A 17,127-nucleotide genomic window follows, 5' to 3' on the forward strand; every position below is an offset into this window, starting at 1 on the left:
CTCCATTCACTAAGTACCCTGCCTTTTGTGACAAGCAGTGCTTCTCAGTTGTCTGGCAAAAGTTGAAGGTGCTCACAGAGGGGCAGAGGTGGTTTTTTTGTAAAGGAGCTCAAGACTGGTGTAACCGAAAGCTAAGCTGGCACTTGATGTGTGAATTATTACTTGGTGCAGTCTGAAGAATTTAAAATGTTTTAGATCAACATTTTCCTTTAAAAGTGAAGATAAAAACATCTTAATTTCACCTGTTTCACAAGCAATGTGTTGGTGAAGGAGTACCTTAAACAAGGCAAGGGTACCCATAGTGTTGCAAGCACTGGTTGAAGGAGAGCTGTTGTGGTTCTCAAAGAGGTGGTTCTTCTTTAAAACCCGTGCTGAAAAAGCCCATGTCTGAACCATGTTGAACCTGATCAGTGAAGTCAATTAACAATGAGCAACTCGAGTTCCTGACCTCCATCATAAGTGCAGCATTCAAAATAAACATACATTGTCTAATGAGTAAGTGAACACTGTCTTCCTCCTTTTTCCCCCAGATAATTTCAGACCTCGAGTCTTGGAATGATGAGCTCTCTCAGCAGATGAATGACTTTGACACTGAAGATCTTACAATAGCAGAACAGAGGCTCCAGCATCATGCAGACAAAGCCCTGACCATGAATAACTTGACCTTTGATGTCATCCACCAAGGGCAGGATCTGCTGCAGTATGTCAATGAAGTGCAGGCATCTGGTAAGATGGCTCCTTCGTGCTATTCCGGGCAGTGGCTTTATAAGAATTATCCAGTTGTGTCTCCACGGGATGTGTGGAAATGACAGAGATGCTGGTTAACTGTAAACTGGAGACGTGGACGGTTTTTTTCTCCCCTTTATACTCAAGTAATTTGCTAGCATTCATGAGAATATGCTGTCATTATGGCATGTAATTTTTATTTAAAAGTTGGCAACACCTGAAAATATTTAGGCTTTTCAGAAGGGGATTCCACTCAGGGAGTCAGTAAAATTAGAGTAAATACCAGGGAGTTAATTTTATAGTTAATTGGAGCAATGCACTCAAGCCAAAATTTTCAGCGTTCAAGTAGTAAGTCTTCCTTTTTTGTTTCTTATGCCCCTTCACTTGATGTTTTTAACTGTATACAGGCACCTAGGGTAAATCTCAGGCTTCTTCTGTGGGGAAAAAAACCCGTTCATAATACTGCATTTTTAAAGAGCTCAAAAACTATGCTCGTTTAAGCAAATGCTCCGAGGATTAAGTTGAACTTTGAGAAGGAACTGGAAAAGTAAGTGTAGAACAGTGGCAGCGTGCTCTCTGTCTTTGGGAGACTTGCAAGTCGTTTGTAAACGGCTGGCTGCTTACAGGCGTTGAGCTGCTTTGCGACAGAGACGTGGACATGGCAACCCGCGTCCAGGATCTGCTGGAGTTCCTCCACGAGAAGCAGCAGGAGCTGGACGTGGCCGCCGAGCAGCACCGCAAGCACTTGGAGCAGTGCGTGCAGCTGCGCCACCTGCAGGCCGAAGTCAAGCCGGTACGCGTGGGCTGGGCCGGGGGGGGGTGCGGCGGCCCCCCCCGGAGCTCTGCCTCGCCTCGCCCCTTGGAGAGCTCTGCTCCCGCAAGCCGAGGGGGGCGGTTCATTGCTGCTGGGTGAAGTCTCGCGTTTGGAGGGGGGCGGGACTTGGAATTGCGCACCTAGGAAACTTCGTCCTCGCTTAACGCTGTGGCTTGTGATTTGCGTCAGCGGTCCGTATTTCTACCTGGGTACGAGTCAAGTGTTGGAAGTGCAGAGCAATTTGAACTTACGTTAAATAGTCCATACTTTTGTCGTCTCTGTGGTGATGAGCAAAAACGCTCAGTGGTATTCCCTGAAGGCTGACCTAATACATCTACGAACGGTGATAACATGGTATCAGCAGGGTTTACTTTCCGGGAGAAGAAAAATGAAGTTTTGCTTTTCCTGACGATAAAGTGGCAAGTTTTGAGGTCCTTATCTGATAAACGCCTAAACTTTTGGTGAATTTGAGATGCTGTGGGCAAAACCACTGAAGTAGGTGGAAGATTAAAAAACAAACCATCAAAACGCTAGAAAGGTAAGAGGTTTTGATCTTGCTCACACTCGGCAGCATCACAGCAGTCTACTGGAGTCTGTTGTATTAGTATGTCCCGTAATGGCTCCCGATGCAACTTGTCCTTTTTCTGTTTGACATGAGCTCCTACAAAAACTCATCTTCCTCATGAGCCTGTGAATGAGAACTCCAAGTTGCAAAGTAATATAAAAGGGGTCCAGTTAGCATAAGAGAGGTGAATAGAAGGTTCCCAAAGTATTTCCGGGCAGCGGCTGGTTACTCTGTAGTAGCAGACCCACAGTTTCTGTGTAGCCTTGAACTCAGGGAATGCAAGGAACCGGTAGTGTCTGCTGTTAGTGCAGCCTAGGCGCTAATCAAATGTATGATCTTCTAGTTCGAGCCTTTAAAATGAACTATCCCGTATCCATCTTAGCACTTGTTCATGTTCGTAAATGCAAATTACAAGTGACTCTTTCCACGTGAGTGATGGTTGAGATAAAGTTATCGCAGATCAGGATAGATTCTGTACGCAGTTGCATACTGTCTTGAGGATGAAGGAAAAGAGTGCACATTTGCAAAGGAAAGAAAAAATGAAGAGTGTGAATGCCAGCTGAGGCAGTCTCATCCCTTTGCCAGTATATCAGTGGGTTAGGATGGGATGGGTTAGTAAGAAAAAGAAATTGTTAATTCCCATGATACTGAAATAATACTCAGTTACAGAACAGAATATAGCACTTGGGTAATATTGCAAAGACACACCATTAAACAGTTATTTATATTGCATGCTCCCACAATAAAGTGAGTACCTTGCTCCATTAGCTTTGTTGGTATGCAAGTTAAATGTGACAAGAGACACATATTTAAAACCTGTGTTTGCAGAGCAAATGTTCTGTGTTTTGGCAGATACAAGCAGATGACGAACATCATCGATTGTAGATGAATATCCATGTTGCACGTAGTATGTGGTTTGTAGGTCATTCTGTAAGATCTTTGTAACATTTCCAAACCACTGCTAGCCCTGACTGAAACTGAAGCTCAAGTTTAGATTTTTAAGAAAACACTGGAAAAAACGAGTTCATCTTACAGTAAAGATATAGGTAGTATACTATCCTAGCCAGCTGCATTTTTTTTAGTAGACTGGGATTTTGGAGGAAAAATGTATTCTATTTATATTCCTAGTACACATCTCTATGGAGTGGGATGTTATGTTGAACTAAATGCTGTAATAGACGTGAATTTTTAAAAAAAACTTACATGAACAGTAGCTGACAGAATGTTCGTGTATTACAAACTCCTTTTCCAGATTTTCATTGTACAGATCAACCTGTAATACTTCCCCAGCCTGAGGGCCTAAAAATTGAATGGAACTAAAACTGAATGTTTTATTGTCTCATAGCATTTCTTTTGATCCCCTTTGGAATGTGTTGGGGCTAGTAACTTTTAGTTTTGTGATTTCAGTTGCCTTTTCAGAAAACCACATCTGATTTATTTTAGTTTTTACTAAATATGAGGAAGCATGATCTTCTCCTGTTTCCTCTGCACTGGGAAAAACTTCATTGCTCAGGAGGTCACAGTAGGTGCTTTACCCAAGAGTAAAATGACACAGTAAACCTCCTCCTCAGTCTGTTTTGTTTGTATTTTGTTGGCTGAAGCAGTGAGCACATGGTTTTCCAGTTCAATTACTGTGATTTTCTGCCAGATTTATTGTTGTTGAACTGGGTGTAAGCATACTTACTACGTAGGTGGGATGCTGTCTCCATAGCAAGGATTTTAACAAGATTTCCATTTGAATTTTTCCTGCCAAACTGACGTTACTGCTATTGTTTTTTCACATACAGAGAGAGATATATAAATATATATATATAGCTTGTAGTCATGTGAAAAGGTTAGACTGGAACACCGCAGGAATTTTTCCATGGGGTTTATCTCTCAGATTCTGTAATGGAGACCAGCAAACTGTCCTCTTGGCTTAGTTTTTTAGTCAAATACTTGCAAGGAGTCTTCAGTACTAGGTAGTGAAACTTTGAGTTTAGTGAATTCTTACCAAATAAGCACAGAAAGCAGATGAAAACATCCAGTGTTGCTTCTCCTTTAACTACTGTACCAGTTCTACTTTGTGGCATTAAAGTTCTGTACTTCAAGCCTCAGGACTAAGGAGGAAGCAGAAGGGCCAGAAAACAAACAGAAGTTTAAAGAAAACCTGCAAAGAATTTGCTTGTCAACTTGACGTGTAATAGGTGCAGAAAGGGCAAAAGCAGATAGAAGATTGCAGCGTAGGAAGACCTCAGCAGATAGGGGAAAGAGGATGCTGACTGAAATAAGAAGGGACAGCTGTACGTGGGGAAAAACAACACGGAAGGGAAAATGTGACCATTTTATACAGGGCAGGGACATATGAGTAGGTAGAGGCAGAGAAATAGTTCAGAGAATATCTGTCTCATCCAGAACTCCACTTGCATGTTTGCCAGAGAAACTTTTTTTTTCTCACCTAAAATATAGCTGCTGGATTATTTATTGCTGCAATCGATCCCACGTACTCACTTTGTAGAATGAATGCTTTGCTTTACTTAACATGCAGCATCTGCCTGGGTCAAAATCTCTACCAAGCGCCAAAATGCATTGGTTTTACTATTGCCTTTTCAGTGCAATATTGTCTGCTGCTCTGATTATGCTCTGATTATGGTGTATGTTCTTGGGTATATACCTATATATTCGCATCTGTACAACAGTGTACAGGTACTTGTACCAAGTACAAGCTTGTTACCCTCAAGGAGTACCTTGAGCAGCCTTGTGTTCTCACATGCAGATCTTTTAGCTTGGTACAAACACAGTCCAGTTCTTGAGCTCTGATTGTCCCAAAATACTACTCCGGAAGAGTATCCTGGCACTCTGTTTAGTGCCATATGGATATGAAAATGTAGCTAGGACAGCATGCTGAAGCAGGTGTGTCTCGTGATCATGTTTAGTTAGAGTGAAAAATCGGTCCAAGAAACTAATCTTAAATCAAGCATTTATCTATAGAACTACCTGCTTGACACTTTCAAGTGTCCCAGACTTTTTCATTTCCACAGTTTTGCTGATGCTCTGCTGATGCTTTTCTAGCCTGCTGAAGGCTGGGGGGGGAAGGATGGGGTGTGTGGTCCACCCAAACAGTAAGGTGATCGGAACATGCCAACAAACACTGAAAGGCAGCAGCCCTGGAAAAAGAACAGGCTCGCTATTTACTAGCACTTGTGTTTTCCCCTTGAGTCAGAGCAGAGGGACGGGGAAAGTGCTGCTGGCAACTTTCCTCCTGTGAGTTCCACCAGCTTCTGCACTTGCACCCTAACCTGCAACAAACAGGAGGGCAAATCAGTGTGTTTGAAATGGCAAGTTCTGTGCTAGCTGTCTTTGCTGTGTATGATGGGATGCCAAGTCAAGAATAGCTTTGAATTGGTGCTGCTTAAGCATTCTTCTTCATTATAAATTCTCTGGAGAAGGCTAAATGTATTTTAACCCTAAGAAGGTGCGTTTCATTACACTATACTTGGAAGAATTGTTTTGTAAGGTAGAGAAGGAGCTTAGAACTGCTTTCGTAAGACAAAATAGAAATAAAAAAGGGATTTAAAAAAATATTCTGCCCTCTGTGTTCTTACCGTCAAATCCTTTCCTCCAAGCATAGTTTCTGTCTACAGTCTGTTGGACCCATCTGGTTCCCTCCGGAGTTTCCCTTTTGCTTGCTCCTGAGGCTTATCTTGGCTTGCTCCCTTGAGTATTAACAAGCCCCAGGTGTCTTAACAACCTAGAGACTCCCAGCTCCTTTCATGGTCCCTTTCACCTGCCCACACTGTGATCTGGAAGGGTCTCCTTGCAGCAGGAGAGGTTCTTCCAAGGCCAGAGCCGTCTCCCCCCTGCAAGGCTCCGCCTGACCCAGCGCTTTCTTCCCAGAGGAGCAGAATGTGCACCCAGGTATACGTCTGGGAGCTGCTGTCATGTCCCACATCTACACTGCAGACTTACTCTTTTCCAGAGACTTGCAGGTTTTGTATAGAAGAATTCAAATACACGCTATCAGGGGAAAAAAAACTTATTAGAAATTCATTGTGCAGGCAGAAGTGGGAAAAACTGCATTACCAACACAACAGTGTTGAGGTCTGGATAAACATAAGATAAAAGGTGAAATTGTGATGCAGATTTGAGGGAATGGATGTTGTGTCAAGATGGCTAGACCTCAGTTGCTTCAAGCTGTTAAAGAATGTTATAGTATACTTTGGATGTAGACCACATGTGCCTTTGTTTTTAAGGGTTTGTGTTTTAATAGGTCCTTTGCCTGGTTTTCGCCTGTGTTTTCAGTCGTCATATGCAGATCACTAGATGAGAGTATTTAGTGTTAAGCGCTGTGATTTGGTACTTAATAAGTGTTAAGAGCTAACTGTGATTTGGTAGTTAATATAATTATTACCAGTGGTTAAAGGTCTAAAATCAGCTTGTAGGAAAAGGTTAGAGAAGGTATGCTTAAACTGGTTATTTCCCAATCAACTGGGCCCAAATGAATTCACCCTAGAATACCTAGAAAACTGCCTGAAATAATGTCATAGACATTAGTGCTTATCTTCTCCAAACTTCTGGAGATTGGCTGAGATTCAAAATATTGAACCAAGTAGATTATTAAACCTGAATAGTGGCGAGGAAAGGAGAAAAGGCTAACATAGATTAGTTAAGTATAGCTTCCCCTTGATAAATCCCGTTTCTTCCTGACAAGGTAACAGGTCTTCTGGGTAGAGGTGAAAAAGCAGGTGACCTAGATCTTTCCTTCTATTAAAGCTTTAAAATAGTTTAGTTTAGTCTGTCTGGCCCTAGCTTACTATGAGAATGTCATATGAGACTACATTACCATAAATGATAACTTGCTGGAAAACTGTATTCAGTAACAAAAGTTATTAAGAGACTCACTGGATTGGAAAACAGATTTTAAAATTAAAAAAAAACAACTGTAGAGGTCTGTTTGTATTTGGATGCTAGTTCATGTTTTCAGTCAGCAAATCTACATGTTAGAGTAGAGATTATGCTTTTAAATTTGAAGATAAAGGCAAAAGAAGATGGAAAAGGGATTTGAGTTCATCAGAAGACACTGGATTACAGTTAAGAATGATCTTGATGTATGGGAGAATTGCGCTGCAAGAAGGATATGAATTTTATTAGTGACAAATACAGATCATGATGTGCTGGCAGGAATAATCAGCTGAACAAATACAGCACGGGTAATTACTGGCTGGAGCAGTTCCATAGAAAAGTGGTGCAGATGACAGTGAATAACCTGAATTATGCCCAGCTTTACTCACTATTTGAAAGATTTTGATCAAAGTGATGGTTATCAACTGGAGAGAGCTCGTAAAAGAGCAGTGAGAAAAATTAGGCGGCTAACTTCACATAGGAGAGGTTGAAGAGACGGGGGTCAACATGAGAAGAGGAGCCTAGAGGAGGGAATCAAGTAATGTTCTTGAGGGAGAGAGGAGAGGGAAAAACAAAGCTGATACTAAGAGGGAGAAAATGTTTGGGGTTTTCTTTTGTCTGTCGTGGGCAGAAAAAAGAAAATTACCTGAAATTAAAGCGAGAGAGATGTGAGTGTCAGATGTTAGAAAGACCTCTTATGGTGATAAAATGTCTGGTGAGAGTGTGGGATGTCTATTATTGGAGTCTTGAGTAATGAACAAGGCACAGATCTTTTCGGAGGGGCCTTAAGGTTGCATGTTCCTGCTGTTGATAAGGAATGCACTAGGTGGCCTCCTGAGACTTCTCCCCACCCAGGGATTCTTCTGGTTTCAGTGGACATGTCAAAGAAGGCACATCCGGAAAACAAAAAATCTTTAAGCAATTAGAAGACACTTGGTGGTCACATTTTTCTCAACATTAATATTGAAAATTATTTGCTTACTTTTTACTAAGCTGCATGTCCTCAATTTACATTACTGATACTGGTTCTTAGGCAAATATTGCTTGTAACTTGCTCCTGTTTTCCAGGTGACAGAAACGGTATTCAGAAACACAACCTTGTTCAGAGTATAAACTGAAACCACAAGTCTGTAGTAGTCGACTGAAAGATAGGAGTTGTCAGCTAAGTGAAATTATAGTGAATGTCATTCGCTGTGTTTATTGAATATATAATTCACTGTAAATATATAGTTAATGAATTATTTAGTCATCAATTCCAGTACTACACATGACCCTAAATGTTTTTGTCCCTAGCAATGATGCTTTTCTTGCTGGTTGGCAGCGGAATTGTGTATTTCATGGTCTTCTCTTTTTGCTACAGGTTTTGGGCTGGATCCGAAATGGAGAGTCAATGTTAAATGCCGGGCTTATCACTGCTAGCTCTTTGCAGGAGGCAGAACAGTTACAGAGGGAACATGAGCAGTTTCAACATGCAATAGAGGTAAAAGTACCATTTCAGTGACATAGCCAAGAAGTCCTGTATTACAGGACTTTGTGAAGTGATAGCCATTTTTTTGACAGGAGAGGAATAAAAAAAAAGATAATAAATCTAACAAGTCTGTTCACAGCAATTTTACCAAAAATGGTGTTTCCCTTTGATAGAATACAATAATATAATGCTAATTGTTAAAGTTAAGAATAAATGGAACAGCAAACATCAGTTTTGTGTATTCTCGAATGGTCCTTTAATGTTGCCATTTTTGTTTGATGGTAGGTGTCACTGAAATTTGTGTCTGGTGGTATGTCCATCCTCCTGCCATGATTTCAATCTAAACTTATCAGATTGGTCATATCTCTGCAAAAAATAGGCAGAGATCTTAAGATTGACTGGAATGCGGTATTATTAAATTATGTGTGATTGAGGGACTGAGGGTGATATTGATTATACATAGCACAATTCTTTTTAAGAACTTTGCTGTTGTTGAAAGATTAACCAAAGTTATGATTGTTTGGGAAAACTATTCTCAGAAGTAGTCTGTTGTGCAGTAATGTTTGTCTTCATGTTTGTCTGCCATTCTCTGGAGTTTTAGGTTTCCCCCTTTCTGTTTTTTGGTTTGGTTTTTTTTTTTGGTTGTGGTTTTTTTTTTTTTTTTACGGTTTGCACTGTATGTACCCTCATTTTGAGAGCTCTGGTAACTCTTAAGTGTAAAAATTATGAGTCCTCCAGATGTTTGTCAATTTAAGAAAAGATCATTAGGAAGCTTAAATTCTGAGTTTTCTGGATCATTCTGTACTTGGATATAATAATATTTATTATAGTTAGAGGTTCCAGATTTTAGGCAAGTGTATGTTTACACAGAGAACTAGAGTTAAAAATTTGCTTACAATGGATGGAGTTGTCTTTTGTATTGTCCTGCACACCTGCACCTTCATTTGCTCACTACTAATGTGCAAAAGACTGTGGTAAAACTGTGAGGACAGTAATAGTAATCAAGCCAAAATAAGATACATCCTTTCCACTTTTTTTTTTTCCTCACCATGAAGGGAAAGAAAATCAGCCTGAAATTCATAATTCTAACAAAGTGTACTGCAACATAGATATGCCATGTGTGGCTTAATGCTATGCATTGGCTGTTGCTTGTAAACTGCTAGTCATTGTTGATTTAATAAGTCTCTACAGGATTTATTTTCTTTGTATTTGCATAAGTGAAGTCCTGCAGTGACTAATATTAGACAGTTATTTTTATTAATGGGTGTTTGTGCATGTGTACAGAACTGTCATTGACACAGTGGAAATGTGAGCCTTTGAGGTCTTCAAGAAAATGAACTGAAATGTTCCACTGAACTCCTGAATTTTTACCTCTTGTCACAAAACGCATCAAAGTGCCCTGCAGGTTCAAGGCAATGCTGCAGGCTAATCACTATGACATGGATATGATCCGGGAGTGTGCAGAGAAGGTTGCTTCCCATTGGCAACAACTGATGCTGAAGATGGAGGACCGTCTCAAGCTTGTGAATGCCTCTGTTGCCTTCTATAAAACTTCTGAACAGGTATAGAAATGCTACGTGATCTATGTCTGCCTTGGTTAATTCTTCAGCGTGGCATAAAACAGCATTACCTCAAAAAATGGTTGACTAGGTTTGATTGTATTTACTAATTTGGTAACAACTGCAGTTATACAAAAAATGCAAAAAGCAAATCCTCTTACCAGCTGCCTTAGAAAGAGAAACCGTGTGTTGCAGCCTTTCAGTATATGAAGCGGTCTCATAAGACAAAGGCTTTTTACCAAGGTCTGTAGTGACAGGACAAGGGGCAATGGTTTTAAACTGAAAGAGGGTGGATTTAGGTCAGATATAAGGAAGAATTTTTTTACAATAAGGGTGATGAGACACTGGAACAGGTCGCCCAGAGAAGTTGTGGATGCCCCGTCCCTGGAAACATTCAAGGCCAGGTTGGATGGGGCTTTGAGCAACCTGATCTACTGAAAGATGTTCCTGGCCATGGCAGGGGGGTTGGACTAGGTGATCTTTAAAGGTCCCTTCCAACCCAAACCATTCTATGATAAGTGAGTAGCAGACAAATTGTACTAACTACTAAGAGACTACAGTGTAATTGGTCTGCCTATACTTGCTTCAATTAGCAAACTTCAAAGAAGGTACACTACCAAAGTGCAGTGGTTATTGGCAAAGACTCAAATCTTCATCTGCCTCTTCTATCACTCTCCCCTTTAATATTTGGAAGATTCTTATTTTTAATTGAGAAAAGTATTGTAAAACGTTTTCAAGATGAAACACACTGTACGAGTGCTTAGTTGGATTTCTGCTTGTTTCAAGTTTTGCTTAAACCATAAACAAGTTACACAGAGGTTTTAATGGAAGTACTTCAGATGGCCGATTCTGTTTTTTGTGTGGGAGTCGGAGAAAAATCAGCTTCATCCTACTTGTCCACAGAAGAGTTAGGGGAAGGTTGGCAAGGTTGCTTCCTCTGCAGTCATATCTTAAGCCCATCCTGAACTATGCAGTCACAGAGGCAGAGAAAGATGAGCAACTTTAGGGATAGCCTTCTTAGCAATTCCACGTAAGCAGGCCAATGCTTGCAAACCTACAGCCAAAGTTTGTTGCCTTCTCATACATCCCAGTCAAAACATGTCAGAAGCTAAGATACATGTAAGGGCTAGATTGGTTTTCCATCTTTTTTGGCTTGAATTTGGAATTTTTGTCTTACTGAATTACATTTGAGTTGGACTCCTTCTTTCTCATAGGTGTGCAGCGTGCTGGAAAGCCTGGAGCAAGAATATAAGCGAGAAGAAGACTGGTGTGGGGGAGCAGACAAACTGGGTCCCAACTCTGAAACAGATCATGTTACTCCCATGATAAGCAAACACCTGGAACAGAAGGAGGCATTTCTAAAGGTAGGGTTTGCTGTTTTTTTGTGGTCTTCTGTGTCTTGAAAAGCATGCAGTCAAACGCTCACGCTTACAGTGCTGAAAGGTATGTGGAAAGCAGCAGTGCCCATTCAAAAGCTACAGGTATGTCCCAAACTGCAAAGATGTGGGAAATGGCACGTTAACTGCTTCTGACAGTGATGAGGAGAATACTGCCAAGTGCATAAAATTGTAGCCAGTTTTATAAATATATTTGCTGTTGAACTTCTAGATGTCAGGTCTCCCACTGTGACTGAAGAGGAATTGGGAATCACTGCTTTGAGCAACTGTCATTCTAAAGAATGCTTAAAGGCTGCTGCTTTGGAAGAGAAGCGACAGTCGCATAGTGCCATTGCTGCCTGTGCATCAGAGGTGCTCTCAGATGTACTTGGACTACAGTACAGTACGGAAAGAGGAAATTGCTAGACAAGCATCTAGGAGTAGTTGGGTTTGTGTAATACTCTGCAGATAAATGAAAAGTTTTCGTTCCAACTAATGTCCTAGTGAAGAGGGTTATTGATCATACTGAATAAATGTGTAACAGATACTTGCAAAGCAGTGTAACTAGCCCTGTAACCGAAGGCTTTTTCTAGCATCACCTTGGAAGACGTCAGAGTATAAAACTTAGTTTTATTAAAAGCCTTTTTGTTCTCAGCACACAGATGGGAACATTCAAAAACGTACTAGCATAGTTCTAAGTATACTGTCAAATAGATCTTTCTGCAGCTGGCATGTGAGTTTCCAGTCTTTGTGTTAAAACAATTTGAGAAATGACTTAGTGTCTCTGTTACTGGATCTAACCATGCTACCTTTATCTAATCTTTTAAAGTAGCATTTCGTGTTCTGCTTATTAAAAATAAGGCAGCCAGCCCATATGTAGTACTTGGTGTACATTAAGATGAAGAAGGCAGCTGAGCTGAGCGTTGGCAATACAGGAGTGAGGACTGAAAGCTCTCAAGACCTTGCCTTAATATTTTAAGGGCATGTCTTAATATTTCAGAGCTTTTGGTTTCACTTCAGCTGAGTGTTTACTTTTTGTTTAAAGTAGTGGTGGAATATCCAGGTGATTACATAAGCATGTGCACTCTGTTTATGCAATAAGTAACTTCAAGTGGCACATGGTACATACACAAAACAAACTTCTCTGTGAGCTCTGAGTCATGCTGAAAGCTCTAGAGTAGGTAATTGCTTTCCAGGATCTTCAGATTAAAAGTAATAGCATTTTGTTTGGGTTTTTTTCTGCCGGATAAGTAAGGATTAACTGTTACTTGTTGGGAAAACTATTTTAGTGCTTGGGTTGCCTTACTTGTAGAAGGATTTAACAATCAATGCTTTTTAAAATTGGGGAGGGTGGGAAACGCACAAAAGGGGGATGAGGAAGGTCCTTCATATCTTTCTGGATGTATAAGTGTGCATCTTCAAAGAAAGTAACACAGCTGACTCTTTAGGCTTGCACACTGGCTCGGAGGAATGCTGACGTCTTCCTGAAATACCTGCACAGGAACAGCGTAAACATGCCAGGAATGGTGACACACATCAAAGCACCTGAACAACAAGTCAAAAGTAAGGGGTGTCTTGTTCTTTTTGTCTCCAAAGAACGTGATCGTCATGTGTTGTGGTGTGTGTGATGATGGGGGAGTGAAGCCTGCCCAAGTGGAAAGGGTTCTGTCAGGCTTAACAGGAAATAATTAAAACTGCTCGCACACTGAAGGAGCTGCCAGTTATCAAATTCTCTTATACCCAAATGAAGTTGCTTTGAATTTATTTATCTCCTGCTTACACTTAATCTTCTTTCAACTTGAGACTCAAATGTGCTGCTTTTGTTCAGAGAATGAGATAGTAAACTTCCACATGATGATGTTTGGTCTGAAGCCAAATGGGAGCTGATCACTGTAAGCTTACTCAGTGTGTTAGTGTGGTGCATTCCCTGAGTTCCTGGGGAGTGCCAGGGTGATACAAGATAATCCCTTGAATGATGCCTTTGGACCCTTCATATAGTTGAATCAGTATTAAGGAACTTCATGAAGTACAGGATAACTGACATCACATTTAAGTTAGATGTGTAGATAGGTAGTAGTTGAGGTGAGGCAGGAAAGAACTAATACATGGGGCTTGGGCTTTGCTGGGATTAATTTAATGTAGTGCAGCTTTAAGGTGTAACATGCACTGTGGGGAATGGAGTAGAGAGAGAGATCTGTAGGGCTTTCAGGGACAAAAGGACAGAAATTAATAGGATATGCATAACTGATGGGTGAGGTAGGCAGAACAGAGATCAGAGAGGGATATTCAGAAATAAATATTGCATTTTACTCATTTATTTGCCAGTTGTATTCTGCTTGATGCATTTTGAAGCTGTGACTGAACACTCAGACCATGCTACAGATTCAAAACCGGAGAAGTCTAATTGTCTAATTGCTGTTTGCAGCTACTCAAAGGGGAGTTATGCAGAGGATGGAGCCAAACTCAGAGGAACACGGCAATAGGACCAGAGGAAAAAGTTGCAGCAAGGAAAATTCTGAATGGGTATAAGGAGAAAGTGTTACGGCAAGAGTGAGAAAGCACTGAGTAGAGCAGGTAGCCCAGAGTGGTAGTGGAATCTCTGCCCTTGGGAACTTTTAAAACTCAGTTGAACAAACCCCTGAAAAACTTTGAAGTTAGTCCTGCTTTGAGGAAGAGATTGGAACAGATGGCCTCCAGAGGTCACTTCCACTCTGAATTGTTTGATGACTCTACCAGAAAAGGACACGCTCGCTGCTTCACTTTACTACAAGAGGAAAACAGTTTGTGTTAAACTTGCCCATGTATCTGACAGTACTCAAATTGAAAATCTCACTGTGTTGAATTTTTTGTGTTGGAAACATAATAGGGTATTGGCCATACTTTTCACTTTAAGGAAATAATTGGATTGTGGCAGTTGAAACTTTGAGCATGTAGAGCTAAGACAAAGGATTGTTTTTCCTGTCCCCAAGGCATCAACATTTATAGAAGTGTACAAGACAAAATCTCAACACAAATGCCGGCAGTATCAATAACTGAAGAATTGTTGCTGACATTTGTCACTTAGCTCTTCTCTTAGTAGTAGACAAAGGAAACAAAGCAGAAGAAAGCAGGAAGTTGTAGCTACCGCACTCACTGAGTAGAAGAAAAAAATGTTAGGGCTTTTAGACAAACTTTTTAAAACTTTGGTTTTGAAAGCTGTGTAGAAACAGTCATTCTGAGAACGGTAAATGTGTTTAGATGAGGAAAGGGTAGGGAATTCTCTGCTAATGACCTTAAGAATAATTATATGTCAGAACCGTAGTGCTATGCGTGTTCTGTGTACATTTAAAATCCTGGATGAATGATACATGTTTAAGAAGCAACAAAAAAAGCAACAAAAATCCCCAAGCAGAAAAAAAATAAGCTGTGCTCTCTAACGCTTTTTCCCCATAAGCCATGTAATATATGCTTCTGAGAATTAAACATGAGTCAAGATAAAACTAGCGGGGACTCCTTCCTTTTAGGTCTCAATGGTATGGTGGTAGCTGACCAAAGGATTAAAAGTTCACTCTGATTTTCCTGTTCAAATATGCATGTAAGGAAAAACCACTTATTTTCATCTCTTTTCTAAATAGATAGAGAAAAAAAAAAATAGTGTGTTTGTTTCATTTTGGTGAAATAGACGCTACATGTGTTCTGCTGGACCCTTACACACTCATACTCAAGTGTATGCTTGAAACAGTGTGTCAGACCATGATCAGTATATAGTATATAAATGAACATTTTCAAAGCTTGAGTAACCCTTGAGTTTCTGCAGAACTGCTGAACGTTTTTCAAAAACCTCATTCAGTGGCATACTTGATCCTTATTCCCAGCTGCAGATTATGATATCTAGAAAAGCAATGTCTTAATCTAGGCAAAGTTTAGCTAAGCACATGCTTCATGGGAAACAGGAATCACAATGGTACTGAACTCTGAGAGGTGTCCTCCTGTCCCTTCATACCAGTGTAAATAATTTCCTTTACCTGCAATTAAGACTATCCAAATACTGTATTGGACGCCATGCCAAAGCTGAATTTTAGGAAGGAGTTGTGGCCTGAAACTGTGCTGTGGCAGGTGGATTCAGTCGATGACAATTACTGTAAGCTCAGAAATGGAGCATTTTCATCTTTGCTTCTGCTGCTACTTTCAGGTGCTTCTTTGTTACCTCTGTCTCTGCTATATGGGCTTCAACTGAACATAGTGCAGGAACTTATCTCATGGTGCTCATACTTTTAGATAGGTTGATAGAGAGTGCAGGATGCATATAGACAGCTGAAAGCTCTCCAAGCCTGGAGAATAAGCTGGAAGTTTAGGAGACAGTCCTAGCAAATGTTGGTATCAAAGAAAATAACAACAACAGGGACTACAGTTCAGAAGGCTTGAGATAGAGCCGCTCATCCAAACCTAGTATTAAATGTTGATGTTCTATAACTTCCTTTGAGTATTTTATAGAATATTTTTTTCTCTTCCTTGTCAGTCCAAGAAATTAATGGCAATAACACTAACGGTGCCCAGCCAAATGTCTCTCACTGGCTTGCCATCTGTATCATGTCCTGACGGGACAAATGCTGTTCCAATTGGCTAAATTCACCTTGCTTGCTCTTTGTCAGAACTACTTCGCTTGCGTCACTATCAAGATGTCTCTTTTTATGTGGTGTGTCCAGTTGGGTGTATTGCATTGTATAACGATAGTTGTCTGTGTGTCTGCCCTGCCCCCTGAAATCTGGCATATGTTCTGAGCAAGAGTTTTGGAGGTGGCGTAAGGCAGAAATAAAACTGAGAAAGCAGGTGAGACTCATAGCAAATCAGCTCATGGCTTGGCTAAGGGACAGATCGGTTGAAGCATATTTGAGGGTAGCCTGCCCAGCAGGAAGAAAACCTTGGCTGCAGTGACCAGATTCCAACCAAAAGCAAGTCCTGGGTGATCTCAACACTGTTGCAAGCAGGAATACGGTGCTTCCAAGCAGGAGGATGTTGGCAGCAATGCAGGCAGGTTTCATAATCCTCAGGAAGGCTGTGACGAGTGGCTGTAATTGGTCCCAGATCACTGATAGAGATAGAGATGCTTTTCCCCTCAGGGTCCCTTTATTTGAGCTTCTCTGTCAAACTGTTTCTTGGAGTTGTTAACTTTTAGGATGTAAGGCATGGTGGACCTGCACAGTGGGGCAGGGGAATGCAGAGGCATTAAGAAGCCTAGCACCTGAGAGCCTCCATTTGTAATTATGGAAAATAGCCAGCTGTAGGTGCAAGTAGAGAAGCAAGTAAAGCATTATTGTGAAGAATGAATCTTTTTTGCGGTCTCTTCTGGTAGACCTCCCCTTGGGTTCTTTGCACTTCCTAGAATCATAGAATCATTAAGGTTGGAAAAGACCTCTAAGATCATCGAGTCCAACCGTCAACTCAACACCACCATGCCCACTAAACCATGTCCCTAAGCGCCTCATCTACACGTCTTCTAAATACTTCCAGGGATGGTGACTCAACCACTTCCCCGGGCAGCCTCTTCCAATGTTTAACCACTCTTTCAGTAAAGAAATTTCATGAAGAAATATGGCTATATATGAGTAATAACTCATGTATTTTTAGAAATAGAGAAATCTGCCTATCGCTAGTTACTTGGGAGAAGAGACTGACACCCACCTCGCTACAACCTCCTTTCAGGTAGTTGTAGAGCACAATAAGGTCTCCCCTGAGCCTCCTCTTCTCCAGGCTAAACA

General features: G+C 40.8%; 1 protein-coding gene across 1 annotated transcript in view; it reads left to right on the top strand.

Annotated features, from left to right (window-relative positions):
* TRIO (trio Rho guanine nucleotide exchange factor) overlaps window positions 1-17,127 on the top strand; it is a 183,943-nt gene that overhangs the window by 65,011 nt on the left and 101,805 nt on the right. Inside the window, exons 13-19 of the mRNA XM_009325001.1 lie at window positions 531-726; window positions 1,353-1,519; window positions 8,347-8,466; window positions 8,740-8,764; window positions 9,850-10,016; window positions 11,228-11,377; window positions 12,838-12,952. Coding sequence (XP_009323276.1) covers window positions 531-726; window positions 1,353-1,519; window positions 8,347-8,466; window positions 8,740-8,764; window positions 9,850-10,016; window positions 11,228-11,377; window positions 12,838-12,952 — 940 coding nt within the window. The remainder of the gene's footprint in view (window positions 1-530; window positions 727-1,352; window positions 1,520-8,346; window positions 8,467-8,739; window positions 8,765-9,849; window positions 10,017-11,227; window positions 11,378-12,837; window positions 12,953-17,127) is intronic.

This window comes from Pygoscelis adeliae, unplaced genomic scaffold (genome assembly GCF_000699105.1).
Source record: "Pygoscelis adeliae isolate BGI_AS28 unplaced genomic scaffold, ASM69910v1 Scaffold86, whole genome shotgun sequence".
NCBI lineage: Eukaryota > Metazoa > Chordata > Aves > Sphenisciformes > Spheniscidae > Pygoscelis > Pygoscelis adeliae.